At 34.8% G+C, this 18198-nt stretch overlaps 1 protein-coding gene across 1 annotated transcript; it reads right to left on the bottom strand.

Moving 5' to 3' along the window:
- LOC103950425 (WUSCHEL-related homeobox 4) lies at positions 1 to 1435 on the bottom strand. Its single transcript, XM_009361629.3, has 3 exons — positions 1101 to 1435; positions 607 to 873; positions 1 to 369 (listed from the first exon to the last, which is right to left on the bottom strand). Exons 1-3 carry the CDS (start codon positions 1353 to 1355, stop codon positions 172 to 174), a joined length of 720 nt encoding a protein of 239 aa, XP_009359904.2. The 5' UTR covers positions 1356 to 1435; the 3' UTR covers positions 1 to 171.
- Between the last annotated feature and the right edge of the window lie 16763 nt (positions 1436 to 18198).

The following is an 18198-nucleotide window of genomic DNA, read 5'->3' as shown; positions in this document are numbered from 1 at the left end:
TTGGAATAAAAGTGCTTTTGGTTCCAAAAGGCAGAAGTAGAAGCAGAGCTAGCTTTCAGTACAAATTAAGAGACAATTACTTGCCTTTCTTCTTTCCCGAAACGAATAAGAAAAGAAGAAAACCAAGAAAAGAAGGAAAGCACATCACATTGTCAAATTAAGCATATCCCATCATTTTCTTCCTTCTGGATGTAATGGGAAGAGCTCCAGAGTCATAACTCCAACACTACCTCCCTTAACGGCGTCGTCGTTGTCGACCTTACATACTACACTACTATGGTCACCTTCTAACAAGCAATCAAATCCCCAGCTCCTACACTTTCTCTTGTACGGACTATCTTCCTCTCTTTCCACTACTATTTCTCCCAGCTGCAAAAACACAACATATAATATACATAAGTTGGATGAATGTGTAAACATAAGTTGGATGAATGTGTAAAATAAAAACAATAAACACCTTTTGTTTTTGTTACAAGGGAAGATTTTAAGCCTTGTATCTCTAGCCTAGCTACCCCTACCCATCCCCTTTCCACACTTATTACTGAGCTAACCCCAGTGGCTGAAATAATAAACAACTTCATTTTATGACTAATTAGGGTCACTCACGGTGGTAATTACAGGAGTCGGTGTTCTTGGAGAGTGGCTGAGGCCGAGGCTGCTGCGCTTTTGCTTCTGCCTCTCACGTGCCTTGTGATTCTGGAACCAGTAAAACACATTCTTTCCTTCGATCTTGCCGTACTTGCCAAGTTGAGCCGTGATTTGCTCTATTTGTTGTGCATTCGGAGTGCGCATTCCTTCTCTATACAACATTTCAAGTATCCCTATCTGTTCTTGCGTAGGGTTCCAGCGTGTCCCTCCCGGGTGCGTCTCTACCTGCACCATCATCAATTTTTCAGCAAACTCATTTTATTCTCATGTTTACATTACCTTACAAATCTTGATAATTTGGTATACACTGATTATGAACAAAAATTGTAGTCTAAATTCACAGTCTAACACTCTTGTTTGTCAACCTAGTTTGTTCAGGTAACATAGGTGTTGAGGCATGTAAGAAATGTATGATTGCATGATAAATTTAGTATATATGGTATATTTAGTACCTGAGGGTGGGGGGGATCTTTCTTCTCCTGAAGATGGTTAGAAGATCCAAGTTTTCTGGGGCCACTTTCAGGTCTGATGAAACTCTTGAGATCGAAAGGAGCGAGAGTGGTAGTAGTGTCGGAGGTGGCGGCCGCGGTGTTGGCCAGTTTGGGAGCAAGAGGGCGTAAGCGTTTGGTGCAGCCAAGCGTGAGGGAGGGTTCGTGCTCCCAGAGTCCACGTGCGAACTGATGCACCTTCATGCTGCTCATTCCCATATGTGGTGAGTGGAGTACTGAATGATAGAGCCTTAGAGCTAGATAGCAAGTAATTATATAAGAGGGCCAAAAACGAAGATCATGATCACAGTTATTAAAGTGACAAAGTGGGAAATGAGGTGGTGTATGGAACAACCAAGACCAAATGATGAGGTGCGGTTGACTTGGGATTTTCCATACTAAAAATATGAAAAGATAAAGCAAGAAAAAAGAGAATGTTGTGTTTGTGTGTGAGAGAGAGAAAGAGAGAGAAAGAGAGACATGTATGCATGAGACTTAATTAATTATGAGAAGGTGATTATGGAGAAATTTAATTTTTATACTAATAGATTATGGTCGTTTTGTGTTAAAATACAATTACGTGATATGATTAATTTACGAGTTTAAATTTATTGTCACTATATTTGAACATGCATGCACAATAGTTATATAAAGCGACTGTGTTTTAGTAGTGCACAACAATTTTTTGTTATGTTTTAATAGTGCACAATAATGTTTTTGAAGTTACGAGCTTATAGATTGGTTGTTATGTTTCAGTACCACATCTGTAATTACAAACGTGTGGGTGTCTGAGTGCGTATGTGCGTCCGTGTTGGCCCGTGTTGGCCCGTCAAATCTTGTCAATTTTTTCTTGCTTTCATGATAAGGTGTCCATGCTTTTCGGTGGCCTTCTTTGGCATTGGCTCTTTCTCCAGCTTTTCCACAAAAAAGCTAGCCAGGAGGACTACTCTAATCAGAGGGAGGGAGAATAATAAGAAAAAAAAGGTTTCCTCCAATCCCAAAACTTGAATATGGGAACTACCCTTTGCCCTTTTGCCATTTGCCTCTTTGCTTTTTCTAGATACGAATCATATAAATATATATTTGTGAATGCCGTCGTAGTCTTTGGTTTCACTCTTTAAGTCGTATACAGCGTTGAAAAACTTACTCACAATTCGACCTTCCAAATCTATCTGAATGCATGCCAAGCCAAACAGGTGCGTCATGCCATTTCCCTATATTTTGTATCCTTTTTGGCTCTTTCTTTTGGTGACTGTACGTAGTTCCAATTTCCCAAATAGTATTATAACTATAAAACCTCACAATCCCCCCAACCTCGCTTTCTGCCCAAATTTAATTTAACATTTGTTTGCCAATATCTTGACAGCACCAAAGCCATATGAGAAACATTATATACAGTGTCGGCTCCAAGCTTTTGAATGTACTGTGCGGCGGCACTACCTGTATTTTTCAGAGCCGTCCAAATTACGTACATTTCCTACATATATGTATATATGTACGTAAAATTTCCAGCCCAACATATAGAATGATGAGTTTAGGGGTAATCTAGATAATAACTGTGAGCAATCACGCACAGTTAATTTTTGGAGAGTAATTGAGCATAACACGTGTGATGGATTGTGAAGATATAAACTTGATTCAGTAGGAACAAACATTTCAGTCAATATGAATCATCACAAACACCTGCGTGTGCTCTTGATATGAAATTCATTTCATGTTGCATGAGGGCCCAAAAAGTATGGAGGAGTTGTTCTAGCAGTTTCATGTAGGAATGAATGCTCTTCAGACATAATTTGCAGTACTTTAATCATGTAAATTTCGAACACCACGCGTGGAAGCAAATTTTCCCCATAAAGCTTTACTATATTTATAGGAAACATATCTGTGATACCATTTTTTTACACTAGTTTTTGTAGAGTCATTGCGTAATGTATTTTAACAATTCGAACCATCTATCTTTTAGAACATTATTCATAAATCATCCTTATAAAAAATTAGATAAATGTTAAACCATTAAGACATTCATTTATAATGAAAAAAAGGACAAAATATGGTTTTACAAAGAAACTCTAATCTCGTAATCCAACAGTCATATGGTTTCAAATTTGAGTAATTTTTGGTAAACATGATCAATAAATGATGTTCTAAAGATAGACAATTCAAATAATTGAAATACGGAATGAGTCTCACAAAAACTTATATAAAAAATTGTGGACAAAAAGTGGTGCCATGTATTTTATATTTAACTCTTATCAAACCCTAGAAAAAAACTAAAATACTATTTTGAAGAAGATGATTAATGAAGTACAGTAAGAGGCCCCAGGTATATCCGAATTACATATGAACACGCTAAGATATTTGTTGTCATGGAATTAAGCTAATAACTATAATAGTCAGTTCATACCCTTAAGAGAGTAGTTAATCAACACCAAATGTGAATGTGGCTATATAATTGAAATTAAAGGCATGCATGACTAATATCCCGATGAATAAGGGTTCATGTGTCAAGATTTGTTTGCTTGATGTGACTCAAGGTTGAGGGACCGGACTACTTCGAGAAATTTTAGGGGATGCACATGTTTTTATAAGGAGTTGAACTATTTTCAAACATTATTATAAATAAATAAAAAATAATTTGCGCAACGAAATAAGATTTGTTACGTAAAGTATGATTTCATCGCTCAAAACCTTGCAAAAAGAAATTTTTGTCATGCATGATTAGTCGTGCAAAGCTCCTTATGATAGGGTTTGCACGACGAAAATAAATATTTGTTGCGCAAAGCTTTTGGTTTTTTTTTATTTAATTAAATTAATTTAATATTTTACGCGACAAAATTAATTGTTTGCGAGACGAAATATTTTTTTGTACACGATATTTTATTTTTGTTTTATTATTTCCCTTATTTTAATTTAATTATAGTAATTGTTTGTGCGACGAAATATTTGGTAGCCCAAGATTTTTCGAATTTTTACTTTTTTTAATTTAATTTAATTTAATTGTATCTTTATTTTTTTTTAATTACTTTAATTTAAATTGAAATATTCAAAATAAAATTACATATGAAAAATAGTGATAAAATTATCCATAATATATATTATATTAAAAATGTACACATAAATTAACAAAGTACAATAATAAAATCCTAATACAAGTCTAATGTGGTGGTAGTGGAGGGGGATATGGTCCAATAGCGTCCTAATCCTCAACTTTCGCCGTCAAAGTCTCGATGATTCCCTACGAACAAAACAAACATGGTCAAATAATCCAAAAACAACAAAAAATAATACCAAAAAATGGGTATAATATCCCCTACAATTGGCATACCCCCATCCAACCCCAAAATCCACCCCACTCCAAACCCAATTAATTAACTCCGACAACACAAATTAATGGAAAAAAAATTAAAATTTGGGGAGAAAATACCTTTTGGCAAGATTGAGAGTGGGTGAGAATGAGAGAGAGGAGTGAGTGTGAGAGAGTTAGAGGAGATAGTGAGAGAGACATGAGAGAGTGAGAGATAGAGATGAGAGGGAAAAGACATTAAGTGAGAGGAGTGAGTGTGAGAAAGAGGGTCGGATTTGGGGAGAGGAAAAGAGAGGAGAGGTAAGAGAATAGAGAAGGACATTGAGAAAATTGTGGAGGAGTTATTTTGGTTTTAAAAACCGTATTACTTTGTGCGACGAAGGATTCGAGTTTACGTGACGAAATATTGGTCGCGCAAAGTCTTAAAAAAAAATATTCCCGCATCCCATTTTTGGTGCCCGCCCAAATTCTTAGGATTTTGCGCGACAAAGTGTTGGTTGTGCAAAGTTTTGCGTGACGAAGGATTTGTTGCACAAAGTTTTTTAGAAAAATTCCCACGTCCCATTTTTGGCACCCGCCCACATTTAAGGATTTTGCACAACGAAATATATGTTCGTCGTGCAAAATTTAAAATAATAATTTTATTTTACATTTAAAATATAAATAAATTAAAATAAATAGGGTTTAGGCGACCAAATGTTGATTCGTCGCGCAAAGAAAATAATTTAATTTAACAATAAAATATAAAATTAAATAAAAAACAAGTAAATAGGGTTTAGGCAACGAAATATTGATATACGTCGCGCAAAGTTTTTAAAAAATTATAAAAACTTATGAAAATAATTATATTTTAAATTTTATAATATAAAATTAAATAAAAATAATAATAAATTGGTTTAGGCGACGAAATATTTGGATTTCGTCGCACAAAGGTTTTTGAAGTTTAAAATTAGTTTCGTCGCGCAAAGTAACTTTGAGCGATGATGTTTGTTTCATCGCGCAAACTTTTGTAGCATAAGACTTTGCATGACAAAGTTCAAAATTTCGTCACTCAAAGTGACTATGTGCGACAATGTGTGTTTCATCGCGTAAAATTTCATCGTGCTAGGGGTTATTTTTACTACTGAAATTATCAATTGGTGTTAGAGTTTTTAGCTAAAGTGGTATCTAAGATTGTCATAACTCTTGACTTTAGTTCTTAAGATTTAAAATTGATAGAAGTGGTTCATGAGTTTGAATATCATCAATCATTTTTGTCCTTCCATGAAAAATGTCCGTTGAGTAAGACCAAAATGTCAAAAATACCCTCAAATTTGTCAAATCATTTTGGTCAATTGTTCATTAAATTGAGGGCGTTTTTGTCATTTTGTCCTTAATTAACTGAGTTTTTTTTTTTCATGAGAAGACCAAAATGATTGATGGTGGACAAATTTAGAGATCACTTCTATCGATTTCAAATGTTATGGACCAAAGTGATAAGTTATGACAATCTCTGAGATAATTTTGACTAAAATACCATTGATTTTATAGTGGAATCTCAATTTTCTTCATCAACTGCAAGTCTTGGATCAATACATGATTGGATTCTTCACTAACTGCAAGTCTTGGATCAATGCACGCTTGGAGAAGGTAAGCTTTCCCATTAGTAATTACCGAGTTTCTATTCGCAAAAGCTACAATATTAGTATAAATTTAAGGCATACATAAAATGCATCAAAGCTAATTCATTGCAAAAATAAATAAAAAAATATAGCAAGAACTGTGCTTTTTACATTTTCTGAGTAGGCAACCACTAATTGTACAGTGTTTTGTCTATTATATGCGTGACATTTTGTTTTGAGTTATGTGGACAAACTTAGTTACTAGATTATCAAAAGAACTTTAGTAGTAATTACTAGCTGAAAGATTTTTTTATTAAGATTGGGGACAGCTCACTTCATTGGGGTGAACTCATGGTGGACTTTAAACATTGGACAACAACAAATTAGTCTCACCAAATCTCATCCATTCATCATTCTCAAACATACAAGATTTTGTTACTAAATTTCTTATCACTCCACGATCCAAGTCGTATTAGGTAGAATTTTAGCAGTACTGAACAGTTCGTGAAAATGATCCATAGAAAAATATGTTCCAAAGACTGAAAAAGTTAAGATTAGAGAAGTAATAACTATGATTAGAACTTATAGGAACATATGTTCTATGCCAATAATTTTTCTACAACTTTAGCCGCAACATAACCTTCTATAAATAAACCCAGAATTTTCCCCCATTTTTCATGAGCTCCTCCGGCACTAGTGAAACTGAATTACCTGTCACCATGGTGGTTGAGACTCAAAAATGAAAAAATTTTTAATGTGTTCAGAATGCGAAACAGAACATCGCATGTTATTATACAATTGAAGGAAAATTTTCTTTCAAATGTCCTCCAATTATGCAACGAAATGTGATGTTCCTTCCCATCTTCCGTACACGGTCGAAAACTCTCTACATGAAGAAGAAAGTTTCATATACGTGCATGGTGAAAAATGAAAAATCCAATCTGAATCTTGAAAAACTCCAAAAGTAGAAGATCGTTTTTGAAAGAGTGACCCCAATGTAATTATTCAATTGGACAGATGTCATTCCCTTCTTTGACGTATATGCGTGAGATAATGATACCGTCGTTGAAAATGTTTAAGATTATGAGCTTGACTCCACATAATTCCATGGTTAATTAGCTAATATTTAATTAACTATAATTAGCTATATAGTGTTGAGAGTTGTCCTACATTAGTAAGAGATAAGGTTTGCAATCTGCTTATATGAGCTTGGATTACTCCTCATATTGTCAATTGGTTTTATGGTGGAACCTCAATTTCATCATGTTATCAGAGCAAGGTTGTTCACGTGTGAAGCCCAACGGCCACACGCGCTCTAAGTCACCCAGTTGTTATCCACGTGTAGGCTTGAAAATCTGCCATACGTGCAGGGGGCGTGTTGAGAGTTGTCCCACATCAATAAAAGACAAAGTTTGCTATCTGCTTCTATGATCTTGGATTACTCCTTATATTACTAATTAATTTTATAGCAAAACCTCAATTTCAAGTACCGACTCATTTAAGCACATAAACCTCCAATATCTGATCATTAGATCCTATCAGCTTCCTTCAATCACGACAGCAAAAAAAATTTCCTCTAAAAACATATATCTGCTCCTACAGGTAGGTGTCCATCATTCTGTACCTAACCCAATTAAGGTTAATTACATGCATGCAAGTAACTACGACCACTCAAACCCTTTTAACCTACAGATATTTTGCGGTAACTTAACTACAAATTAACCCAATTATTAGACATATTTGCCTCTAAACTTGTCAAGCTAGTAATTTGAATTATTTGTGGGCCGTACCCGTACCCTTGAGTAAGTAGAGAAATTAATTTAACAAACAGAGATTTATGTTTCCCACATAAACGATATTGATCTGACATGAGCATCTATAGAGAAAAACCTTGCTGCTAGTGAGAAAAATGAAGAAAAATTATTTTGTATTGTTCATTCATATTTAATAAGAAAATTAATGAAGAAGATTTGAAAATTGTAAGTTTTAACGATAAAGACAAAATAAAAGTTAAAGTAAATAGTACTGTGATTGACTTTTTAGTGTAAAAATATAGTTTTTCGTTAAAGTAAACAGTACCAAAAGTTTTTAGTTAAAGTTCCCTATTTTAATTTGGTCTTGAATTAGGCGATAATCCTTCTTCTTCTTCCCTTCCCTCGATGCTTTTCCTATCTTTTAAGTTTTAACTATCTTCATATTTTGGGAGGGTTGCACCTCTTACTTTATTTAAGAGAGTTTTTGTGGTTGTGGTCGTCATCTTGTTTTGTTGAGCTTTTAAAACGGTTTTATATTATCACTCAAACTTGAACCTTTCAGGGTGACAGTTGTTAAGATGGTGCCTTCACGATAGTTAACAACTTGCAAAGTTTAGTTTGCATGAGTGTTAAATATGTCATTCGATCAAGGGTAGCAATCTATACAGGGGTGGGCTAATTTATTTTTCTTGTACTATGGAGTGAAATTTAGGTGTTTTGGGGTAAACTAAATTTCTGTTTTGTGCAATATTAAACTTAATTTTTTTTCTTTCATAAAATGCTTATTTTAACACCAAAATTTTTCCAACTTTTAAAGCTTGGAGCGTGTTAGAGCCCCGGGCAGCCGCTAGCTGGCTCCGCCCTTGCATTTGATGCTAAAGAATTATATCGTATTCATGATAAGTTTGTAAGTATAAAGTAGTGGAATTTTTAGTAGCGTATATGATTTTGTGATTAATTTGTACATGTCTACCATATGTCATCTAGACCATTCTTAATAATTTTTCATTTGATCTTTAACCAAATTAAAGACTCTCTTGAAAGTTTATTTCTATAATTTACTAAAAGTGATCAAGGCCCGGCCAATAATTTACATCATTGTAATCCAATATTGGCCAAAAATGTTACGTACTAAAGCATTATTTTTATCAATTTCCCGACATCCCAATTCATAAACATGTATGCTCATCAGCTGGATCGAGTGGTGAGGCGTGAGGAGAATGTTAACAGTAGCAAGATTTAGATGATCGATATGGAGATGGTATTTTGTCGGTCAAAGAAAAAGAGGACATGCAAATTGTGATGGAAGTTGGGTCGCATGATAGGAGTGGGAACCCACGCAGTGGAGGAAGCGGTGGGAATCCATCATTAGCCAAGACAATGCCATCATTTGCACGTGTCAATGGACCACATTCAACTCCCTCAATTTCTTGTTTATTTTCACTCCCCCTCCCCTTACACATAGAACCAAACTGTAGCTTTAAACCCTATATACTCTTTCCTCCACAATTTGATTGTTGACGCACGTACTCACAGTCGCACACAAAATACACAATTGTGATTGAGTTCTGCTAACAACCGTGGTTTGTGTGGTAATTATAAGCTGTAGATATTGATAAGTATACAATGTATTAACGAATACAATAGTAGTTTGTGTGGATAACCATCAGGAGTTGATATTAACAACTACATTGTATCAATGATTACCAATCAGCTGTAATCGGCCATACGTATGTGAGTTAACAATCACTTGTGTCCGCTGTCAGTAGGTGAGTAGTTGTCAATTATTGATTAAGTATACATAACAACAATAGATAACAATCACTTATGATTGGCTGGGTGGTCGATAGGTGATTGGTTATCAGTTGTTAATTACATAAGTATACAATGCAACAATTGGTAAAAATCACTTGTAGTTCGCCATTAATAAGTGAGAATGTGATTGTTAGTTATATATTACATCAACGGTTAACAACACTTGTGGTCCGCCATCGATGAAGTGTGTAATTAATTAGTTTGCCATGGTTTGGTACCCTCTCCCTTTATTTTTCTTATTTATATCTTTGTTACCATCAAATTGTAAGTAAGTTCACTTGTAGAGTGATAGATAAAGGTCATCCTCATCTACTTTTTTTAGCTAATGACTTCAGATTTTCTATACTCTAGTCCTCATCTTGGTTGGAAGCCTTTTTAATACGGACATTGATAGAAAGATGGACATTGATAGAAAGGGATAGTTGATCGATCGAATTGCAAAATGCCACTGATCCTTCACTCTTTCTATTATGCCAAACAAAGTGAATTGGGGGCAGCCATCATTGTTTGGATTGAAATATATTCCCAACTAGATTTAGATGGGACATCTTTATAGACTGAGACCATGACTTTATGTTCTACAGTTTCATTCCCCTTTCTTTTTCATCATCCTTTTCTCTTTTCAATTTAAAATTTTTCTTTCGGGAAAGAAAGAAGGTTGTGAAGTAATTTTTCGATGTTCGAAACACAGTCACGTGACGATATTATTTCACTTAAATTGCAACTTGTGAATTTATTCTTTTAATATAAATATACTCTAAAAATGAGATATGTCAAGTCATTCATTCATCCATATTATAATACATGGAATGACACATAACTTGACTTGTGTTACTTCTATTATAAATTCGAAAGTTGAGAGGGGGTAAATGAAGGAGAACATGATCGCATGGTGACAAAATGGTCGTGTACATGTAAGGGAAAGTGGGTGCAAAATGCGTAGGGAAAGTGATGGAGTAAATGGATGACAGTCCAAACACAATTAAGTGAATTGATGGCACTGAAAGATCCTCACTATACAAACTTTTCTTTCTCTTTTCTTCATATATTCTTCTTCCCCTGCCTTTTTCTTTATCTTCCAATGCGTTTTTAACTTTCTTTCTCTGCTGTCTTTGCGGTGCCATGGTGGTGTTTTGCACAAACTCAAAGAGGTAATATTTTTGACAGCTCTCACTTGTAAAAGTCTAAAACGTACGTCCCTCTCTTTCATATTTTCTTGTCATCTTCTTCTCCTTGGAGACTACTTTTCTTGTCACAGTATTTTCTAAGGCGTTTGAAATCAACATCCACTTAGACGTCCTCCAAATGCTACGTGGCCCTCTTTGATAAGTTGAACGGATTTCACATGTGAGCACAGGCTAACTAGGGCAAAAGTGAAATTAGGGTTTTATTTGTATCGTATCAACCTACCATGTATGTTGTGTATTATATATGTACTTTCACTTTGCGCGAGATGCTAATAACCATGGACAAGTGGGATTTAGTGTGGAATAATATTTGGCTACTCAAAGATGAGTAGGAACTTTTACTCAAAACTTTTAGTGTTTTAATCACTTAACTTTGTGCTTATGATCAAAACCGTTCATACTATAAATCGTACTATAAATATCATCTCTGCAAAAAATAAATTAAAAGTAAGGTCATTTTGTCAATTTATTGTAGCAAATACATAAACAGTTCGTAATGCTTTTACCAATACCGTTAATTTGTTTTTAAACAGTTTGATGAATAAATGATCTTAGCTTTAATTGATTTTTTGTAGAGGCAATCTTTATAGGGTGATTTATAATATGAACGGTTCTGATTATAAAAACGAAGTTCTATAAATTGACAACAAACAATTTTGAGAAATTCGGAGTAGGAGTTCCTACTCATCTTTGAGTAGCCAAATATTGTTCTTTATTGTGGATTTATAAAAGAAATGGTATGTCATTATGCGTCTACACATAACTGATGTTAGTATACTCCTTTTATGTTGAACATAAAAAAAGAAAAAAAATTAGTATCTGGTCCCTAGTTTCTATTGTTCATTGACTAAGACATTATTAGTTTTTAGATTTTGATCAAAGTCTCTATCATTAGTATATTAATTAATTACATGTAAATTACATAATTTTTATAATAAAAATTAGTAATCGATTTAGAGTTTTAATACTCACAGCCTTATTAAACTCCTAATTAATTTTCAATTCAAACATTTCTAAAATATAAAAAATAAAATTAGAATAAGTTTATACCCATTAAATTATATGTACCCATTCTTAAATATACCAATTTGTTATATGAAAACTGTACCATTATTTAATATAAAATGCACACATTTTTTAAACGTATCCATGTCAAGTTTAATAGAAGAAATTTAATAATGTTATTAAGCCTAATATCTTCTTCTTTTTTTTTTTTTTTTTTTTTTTTTGTATTTTTGAAGTTTTTGAAAAATGTACCCATGTTTGGGTACAATAATTTTTTGGTTAGTTTTGATGAACGTACCCATATATATCAAATAGTATAATTCATCTTTAATATTTTTAATCCCATAAATTATGGGTTTCATTTAAAATCTCAATAATATAAATAGATACAAATTTCATTTTTAATTTAAAAATATAATAACCAACATAGAAATATATTACATTTATGTCAGGGACTTTGATCACAAACTAAAAAACCATAAAGGTTTCAGCCAAAGTACGTTGGTAGTTAGGGACGGCATCTAAAGTGTCCGTAAAAATCATAGTCTATTATTCGTGTACAGCGATAGCCTAGCCGAGTCTTTATGACTAAAGGACTAGGAAGAGATTACATAGGGTTTGGTTGAGTCCTAAATAGACTAAAACTGTTAAGGATCAATTGATTCTGATAAGAGTTGTTCAAAGGATCATAATTCATGCTTAATCAAATAAGAAGGAATAATGAAAAAGCTAAGACTGAATCATGGTTAAGTTTCAGGTAAAGAAGGGTAGGTTGGAGTATTATGGGAAATGTTGAGGAGGATCAGTCTTATTAAGACTTTACCTCGGCAAACTTGCTCATCCTTAAGGCCTTGTCATAAATAGAAGAGGTTTCATAACAAGAAAAAGATCTTCAACTCAACATACAAATCAATGCTTTACGCGAAACCCTTTTACACCCTGAGAAAAACACTAATTGCTTGTTAATCCCTCCATGTTGGTAGATAATCAGTTTGGTTAAACATCATTGTGTTAACAACCGACGACACCCTCAGTTTATTAAACAATACTGGAGCCGCAGAACTTGCCTGGCCTAGGAGTCCTTTAATTTGGTTAAACATCAATCTTATATCCTTGTTGGTTATCAATCCAAGTTTTGGTGAACGAGGGATTCTTTCTTCATTTGTCTCAAGAGGTCATCTCATCAGTCTCGGCCAAGTAAGTTGTTCTTAGGTTGTCCCTTGTTCAGCACAACGAATGTCAAATCATTTATTGAACTTCGTGGCCAAATTAGCAACCTTGTCTTCATGTTTGTAGAACCCTAGGCTGAGAGTGTTCCTTTCTCAACCATAGTCACTCGGTCCCGAAGTCAACAACGCGATTTGACACCATCACCACATTCATCTCATCATCCGATTCACCTCGACGGCTAATTGGCATGCTCGCATCAACCACAAGAAGAACGTAGTTAGCTCTTAGTTACTTGGCTTGCATGCCACATACACTTGGTAATTTTTACGGTCAACAAGTTCATATTTCATAATAATCGCATCCTATGCATCATATTTTATCTATGGAGCAGAGTAACTAAATTGTATAAGTTTTTTTGCGGTACAACACAATTTTATAGAGATGAATGGAATTAATTTAATTTAAAAAAAAATAGAGATTTATTCAAACGAATATTTTTATGCAACAATATATTTCTATTGAGTGGTATGAAATTTTGACTAAATTCACACCATGAGTTAATCATGTCTCAGTAAACGTTATTTTAGAATGTATTAGTTTTGTTTAAAATCGAGTTAATGAGGAATCAATGGGCATTTCCAAATATATCACTGAAAAGAATCGACACAATACGCCTAGCCGATTGGAAATTGATATCCCTTATAAATTTTTGGTAAAAGTTTCTTCCTTGAGCCTAATATTCTGTGGTTATGTTTTGATTTCTTGGGGATCCCTTATTTTGGTGAAGTTTATGTGTGACAAAAAAATAAAGAAAAAAATGTAACCGAAAAATAATAATAATATAAAGGAGTTTAATTGGGCCTCAAATTTTCAGTTGTTGGGTCGAGGGCTAATGACCAAATAAATACACGGGTGTTTTCAAAAATAAATAAATAATAAATAATCAATACACGGGTTTGTTTGTTCAACTCCTCAGCTCTGCTTTTGAAAGCTACTTTTTGATTTGCACCCGATTGCATGGTTAAGCTTAATCGATCGGGTCATAATTTTCAGATTTTTTTCAATTCATGATTTTTGTTTCCTTGTTCCAACTGAGCTGAATCTACGAAATTGCATCTTCATCTTTTAGTACATTTCAATTTAATAATATCTATATCATCTAACAAGTTAATTAGAGTGACGTATTAAGCTAATTGAACAAGACAATTGCAACATGCTCGCCCGTCAACCAAGTTGGAATTCTCTCCCTATAGATTATAGAACTAGAGTTGCGTGATCGTTGGCACGTGTATGGTTATATAGGGTGTATGATATTCAAAGTTGGGTGGTATTTAGTAAGAAACATTGACAAAGAGGTAAAGATTAATGTAGAAGTCTAATATTGCTGACAGAAGACAATTTCATTTAAATTTCAAGGTTTGCTTTTTACGTGCATTGGCTAATGCATTGTGTCTGCATCTACTTTTGGGAATTGAATCTGGTGTAGTGAGACGAAACAAATACATGAAATAGCTACTGCAAAAGTCACATAAATATAACTACAAACTTGTGTTTAGATCTTAGCATTTTGAGCTATTTTCTCTGAATAAGGGTGGGAAATTGGAATCAATCGTTAAACTTCATCAATATACGCAAAAAAAATTGTTAAGAGTGTCAATCAATCATTTTTCAACTTGTTCGCCTATGTGTTAGATTTAACTGTCCTACATTACTCCACGTCATTTCGTATGAATTGACTATCTGTTAAGTACTGAAAAGTCATTTTACATAAAAATTTCTAGTATATTTTTGGATCTTATGTATTTTGGAGTTTTTAACCGTCATATCATTAATCAAATGCATGTACACTAACTAAAACTAGCGATTAAAATGTTTGAAGTACATAAGATACTCCAAAGCAGTGGTGGAGCCAATATGAGAGCATTGGTTGCCACTGATCCCAACAACTTCAAATATCTCTCATTTGAATTTTTATTGGATAGTCCTATTCACAAACCCATTTTTACGTTCTATATACCTTTACTAATTTTTTTTTCCATTAATTTTCTTCAATTCATCATTTCTGATGGCTTGAGAGGGGTGTGAGAGAAATAAAAATGGGTATGAGAATAACACTACTATTATAAACTTTCGTAGTTTAAGTGTGATTGTGTAAATCCTAGATTAAATTTGATTCTAGTTATTTTTTCCTATATGGACTTGTATTCCTTGGGATGAAGGAATTCTTCTCCCTCTTATTACTATAAATAAAGGCACTATGTAGGGGAGAATAATACACACATTCGTCTATACAATTCTACAAACACATCTCTCTCTGCCGCCGGCCCCCTTCCCCTTTGTTAGATAAAATAGGTTACAACACGTTATTAGCACGCTCCTACCACTGCACTTAAGAATCTGACGTGGAAGCATTCTACATCAAACCAATTCATCCATATCATCATGCAATCAGGTTCTCCCAAAACAACCTTATCTCGATATTTTTGCAGCCCTGATAGCATGAACATTCACCATAACGCATGACTCAACTTTACGTTTTTCGAATTTTAGATTCTACATAAATTGTGTATGCATTATATTCATAATTGTTGAATTATGTGAATTTGATATTGCCATGAATTGCATCAAATATATGTTCATTCATTCACATTATTTATGCTTTGAATTAATTGAAAAAAAAAATCGAAAACAATAAGGTTCTTCGAACCCATGACCTGAGCCACAACTCGAGCTGCTCGCCCACTGCTTGCAGCCTGTATGGCTAAACCGCAAGACCATATACCTGAGCCATGGGCTTTTGGTTTAACACCCAGAACATACCCGACGCCATCCATGGTGTTTTCTTTCCTTATTGTGACGACCTGCAGATCATCTTCCCCCCCCCTTAGGATAAGTTTTTGGCTGAGATTCGTTTTGAATCTCACCAATTTTTCTTCAAAATTTCAATTAATTTTCCTAGGGTTTCTAACACAAATGTTGAAGGTCTTCACTCTTCATTTACTTTTATGGGTCGCCATCAAACCCACGGTTCTTTTCCGTGATTTTTGCACTTAGACACGTACCGCCTGAAGCGGTGGCGCTAGTCGTCTTCTCCGGCGAAGTTCACCCAACGTACGTTGGGGTGTTTGGTTAGAAACCCAAGCCTCCGTTCTCAATGAGCACTAGCCCATTAGGTTTTAGAGCTCTCCTCGGCCTAAAACATAGACCTTTCTAAGCCACTGTGTTCTTGTGTCTCGCACCACAGAGGATCACAACCTGAGTGGTTGTTTGGGCTCCTATGTATCGCAACGCACATGATTGTGTCTTCCCTCCTGGTACATATGCCTACGAAGCATCAGATCAGAGCCCGTTTGGGCCTCAGTTTTTGGGCTTGCCCCGTTTTCTGTGATGCTGGGCTAGTTTGCTTACTAGGCACATGCCTACCCTAGCCCAGTTTTGGGCCTGGACCTCACGGCACCAGTTTTTACTCAGCCCACTCGTGGGCTTTGGTCCAAGTTTTTTGGGCCCCAAGTTTTAATTGCCTAATATTTTAGGCCAAATGGGTTTTATATTTTTTCACCCACACTTTAAATTTGGCCCGAAGTCCAAACAATTAATTCAATTTTAATTATAAACCTGAAGTTCTATTTGCATATTTTCTTGTTGCACATTTCTGTGTATAATATTGCATTTGTCTGCAAAAACATATGAACCTGAAGTTCATAATTATTGCGAAACCTGAAGTTTCTAAAAATATGCCTTGTTTGAAAACTTGAAGTTTTCCATAAAAACATCACCCATGCAAACCCAAAGTTTTTTCATGCGAATTTTAACCAATACATGTCTATTAGAACCTGAATGTTCTACTCATATGTGAATGGATTGATTTTTTCTCCATTACACTAACCACATCTTGTCCATCTATTTTGTGATAGGAACATGTCGAATTTGAACAAACTCGACTTCACCGATTTAGAGGTCTCTGGAAGGAACTACCTCAAGTGGGTCCAAGATGTGAAGCTCCACCTCACTGTAAAAAAATTGCGCCCCGCCATTGAAGAAGAGATGGACAACCCAGTTGGCGAAGCTGAGAAAGCCACTGCCATGATCTTCATTCGAAGACATATTCATGACACACTACAAACTGAGTACCTTGCTGAGGAAAATCCACGAACACTATGGGTCGCTTTGGCTGATCGTTTTGATCACCAAAATTACATATTCTTGCCTGAAGCAAGACATGACTGGCAGCATCCGATCACTTCTCAAGTCTGGGAATGAATATAATTTTGAAGTTTGTCGAATCTGATCACTTCTCAAATTTTGTAACGAGACTTTGACTGAAGAAGATTTCCTGGAGATGACCTATTCGATCTTCTCTGCTACTAATATTGTCCTGCAGCAATAACATAGAGTTCAGAAGTTCACTAAGTTTTTGAATTTGATCTCTGTTTTACTTCTCACTGAAAAGCAGAATCAGCTGTTCATGAAAAATCATCATGCTCGACCTACTAGGGCGACTGCTGTGTCTAAAGCACACTATAACATTAACCAATGCCCAAAAAGCCAAAAGAGGCGTGATAGGGGCGGCCAGAAGCCACCCCGTCAAGGTCAACAGAGCCAAGGCCTATCTAAGGGAGGAAACAAAGTCCAGAATCGCCCTAACCTCGCTCCCAAGGCCCTCAACTTCAAGAATAAGGGCAACACACCTAAAACCATGGATGTGAACATGAGTTATCGCTATGGTTCAAATGACCATTGGTCCTATGTTTGCCGAGTTCCCCAGAAGGTTGTAGTTGAATATCATTCTCGTCGTAATAAGTTTGAATCAAACTTTGTGCAAGTGGATGAACCGGAGAGTACCAAGATGAATGTTTCTAACTTTCAAGAGGCCGTTACCTCTATGAAAGCTTAGAATCTTAGATATAAACCATTTTTCTAGTTGAAATTTAGACATTAGAGCCGAATTCCACCTAATGGCCGAACCCCTCTTGTGTTTTTGGTTAATTTTTGAATAATTTTCCTTTATGTTTGGATTATTTGTTGGTGATTTGTTTTTTAGATATTAAATTTTTACTTAATTTCCATCCTTGAATACTTAAAATGATTTTGAATGGATATTTTTTTTAAGAACTTTTATGCATGTGACCAATTCAAATTAATTTTTCATTCTAGGTATGACTAGTGGGGAAGTTAGTTATATGACAGATAGTGCAACCATGCAAACCGTTTTACGTGAACACATCT

This window comes from the organism of the source record quoted next, unplaced genomic scaffold (genome assembly GCF_019419815.1).
Source record: "Pyrus x bretschneideri cultivar Hongxiangsu unplaced genomic scaffold, Pyrus_bretschneideri_v1 Contig15, whole genome shotgun sequence".
NCBI classification, from domain to species: Eukaryota; Viridiplantae; Streptophyta; class Magnoliopsida; order Rosales; family Rosaceae; genus Pyrus; species Pyrus x bretschneideri.
This window is presented reverse-complemented; position numbering and strand designations above follow the sequence as displayed.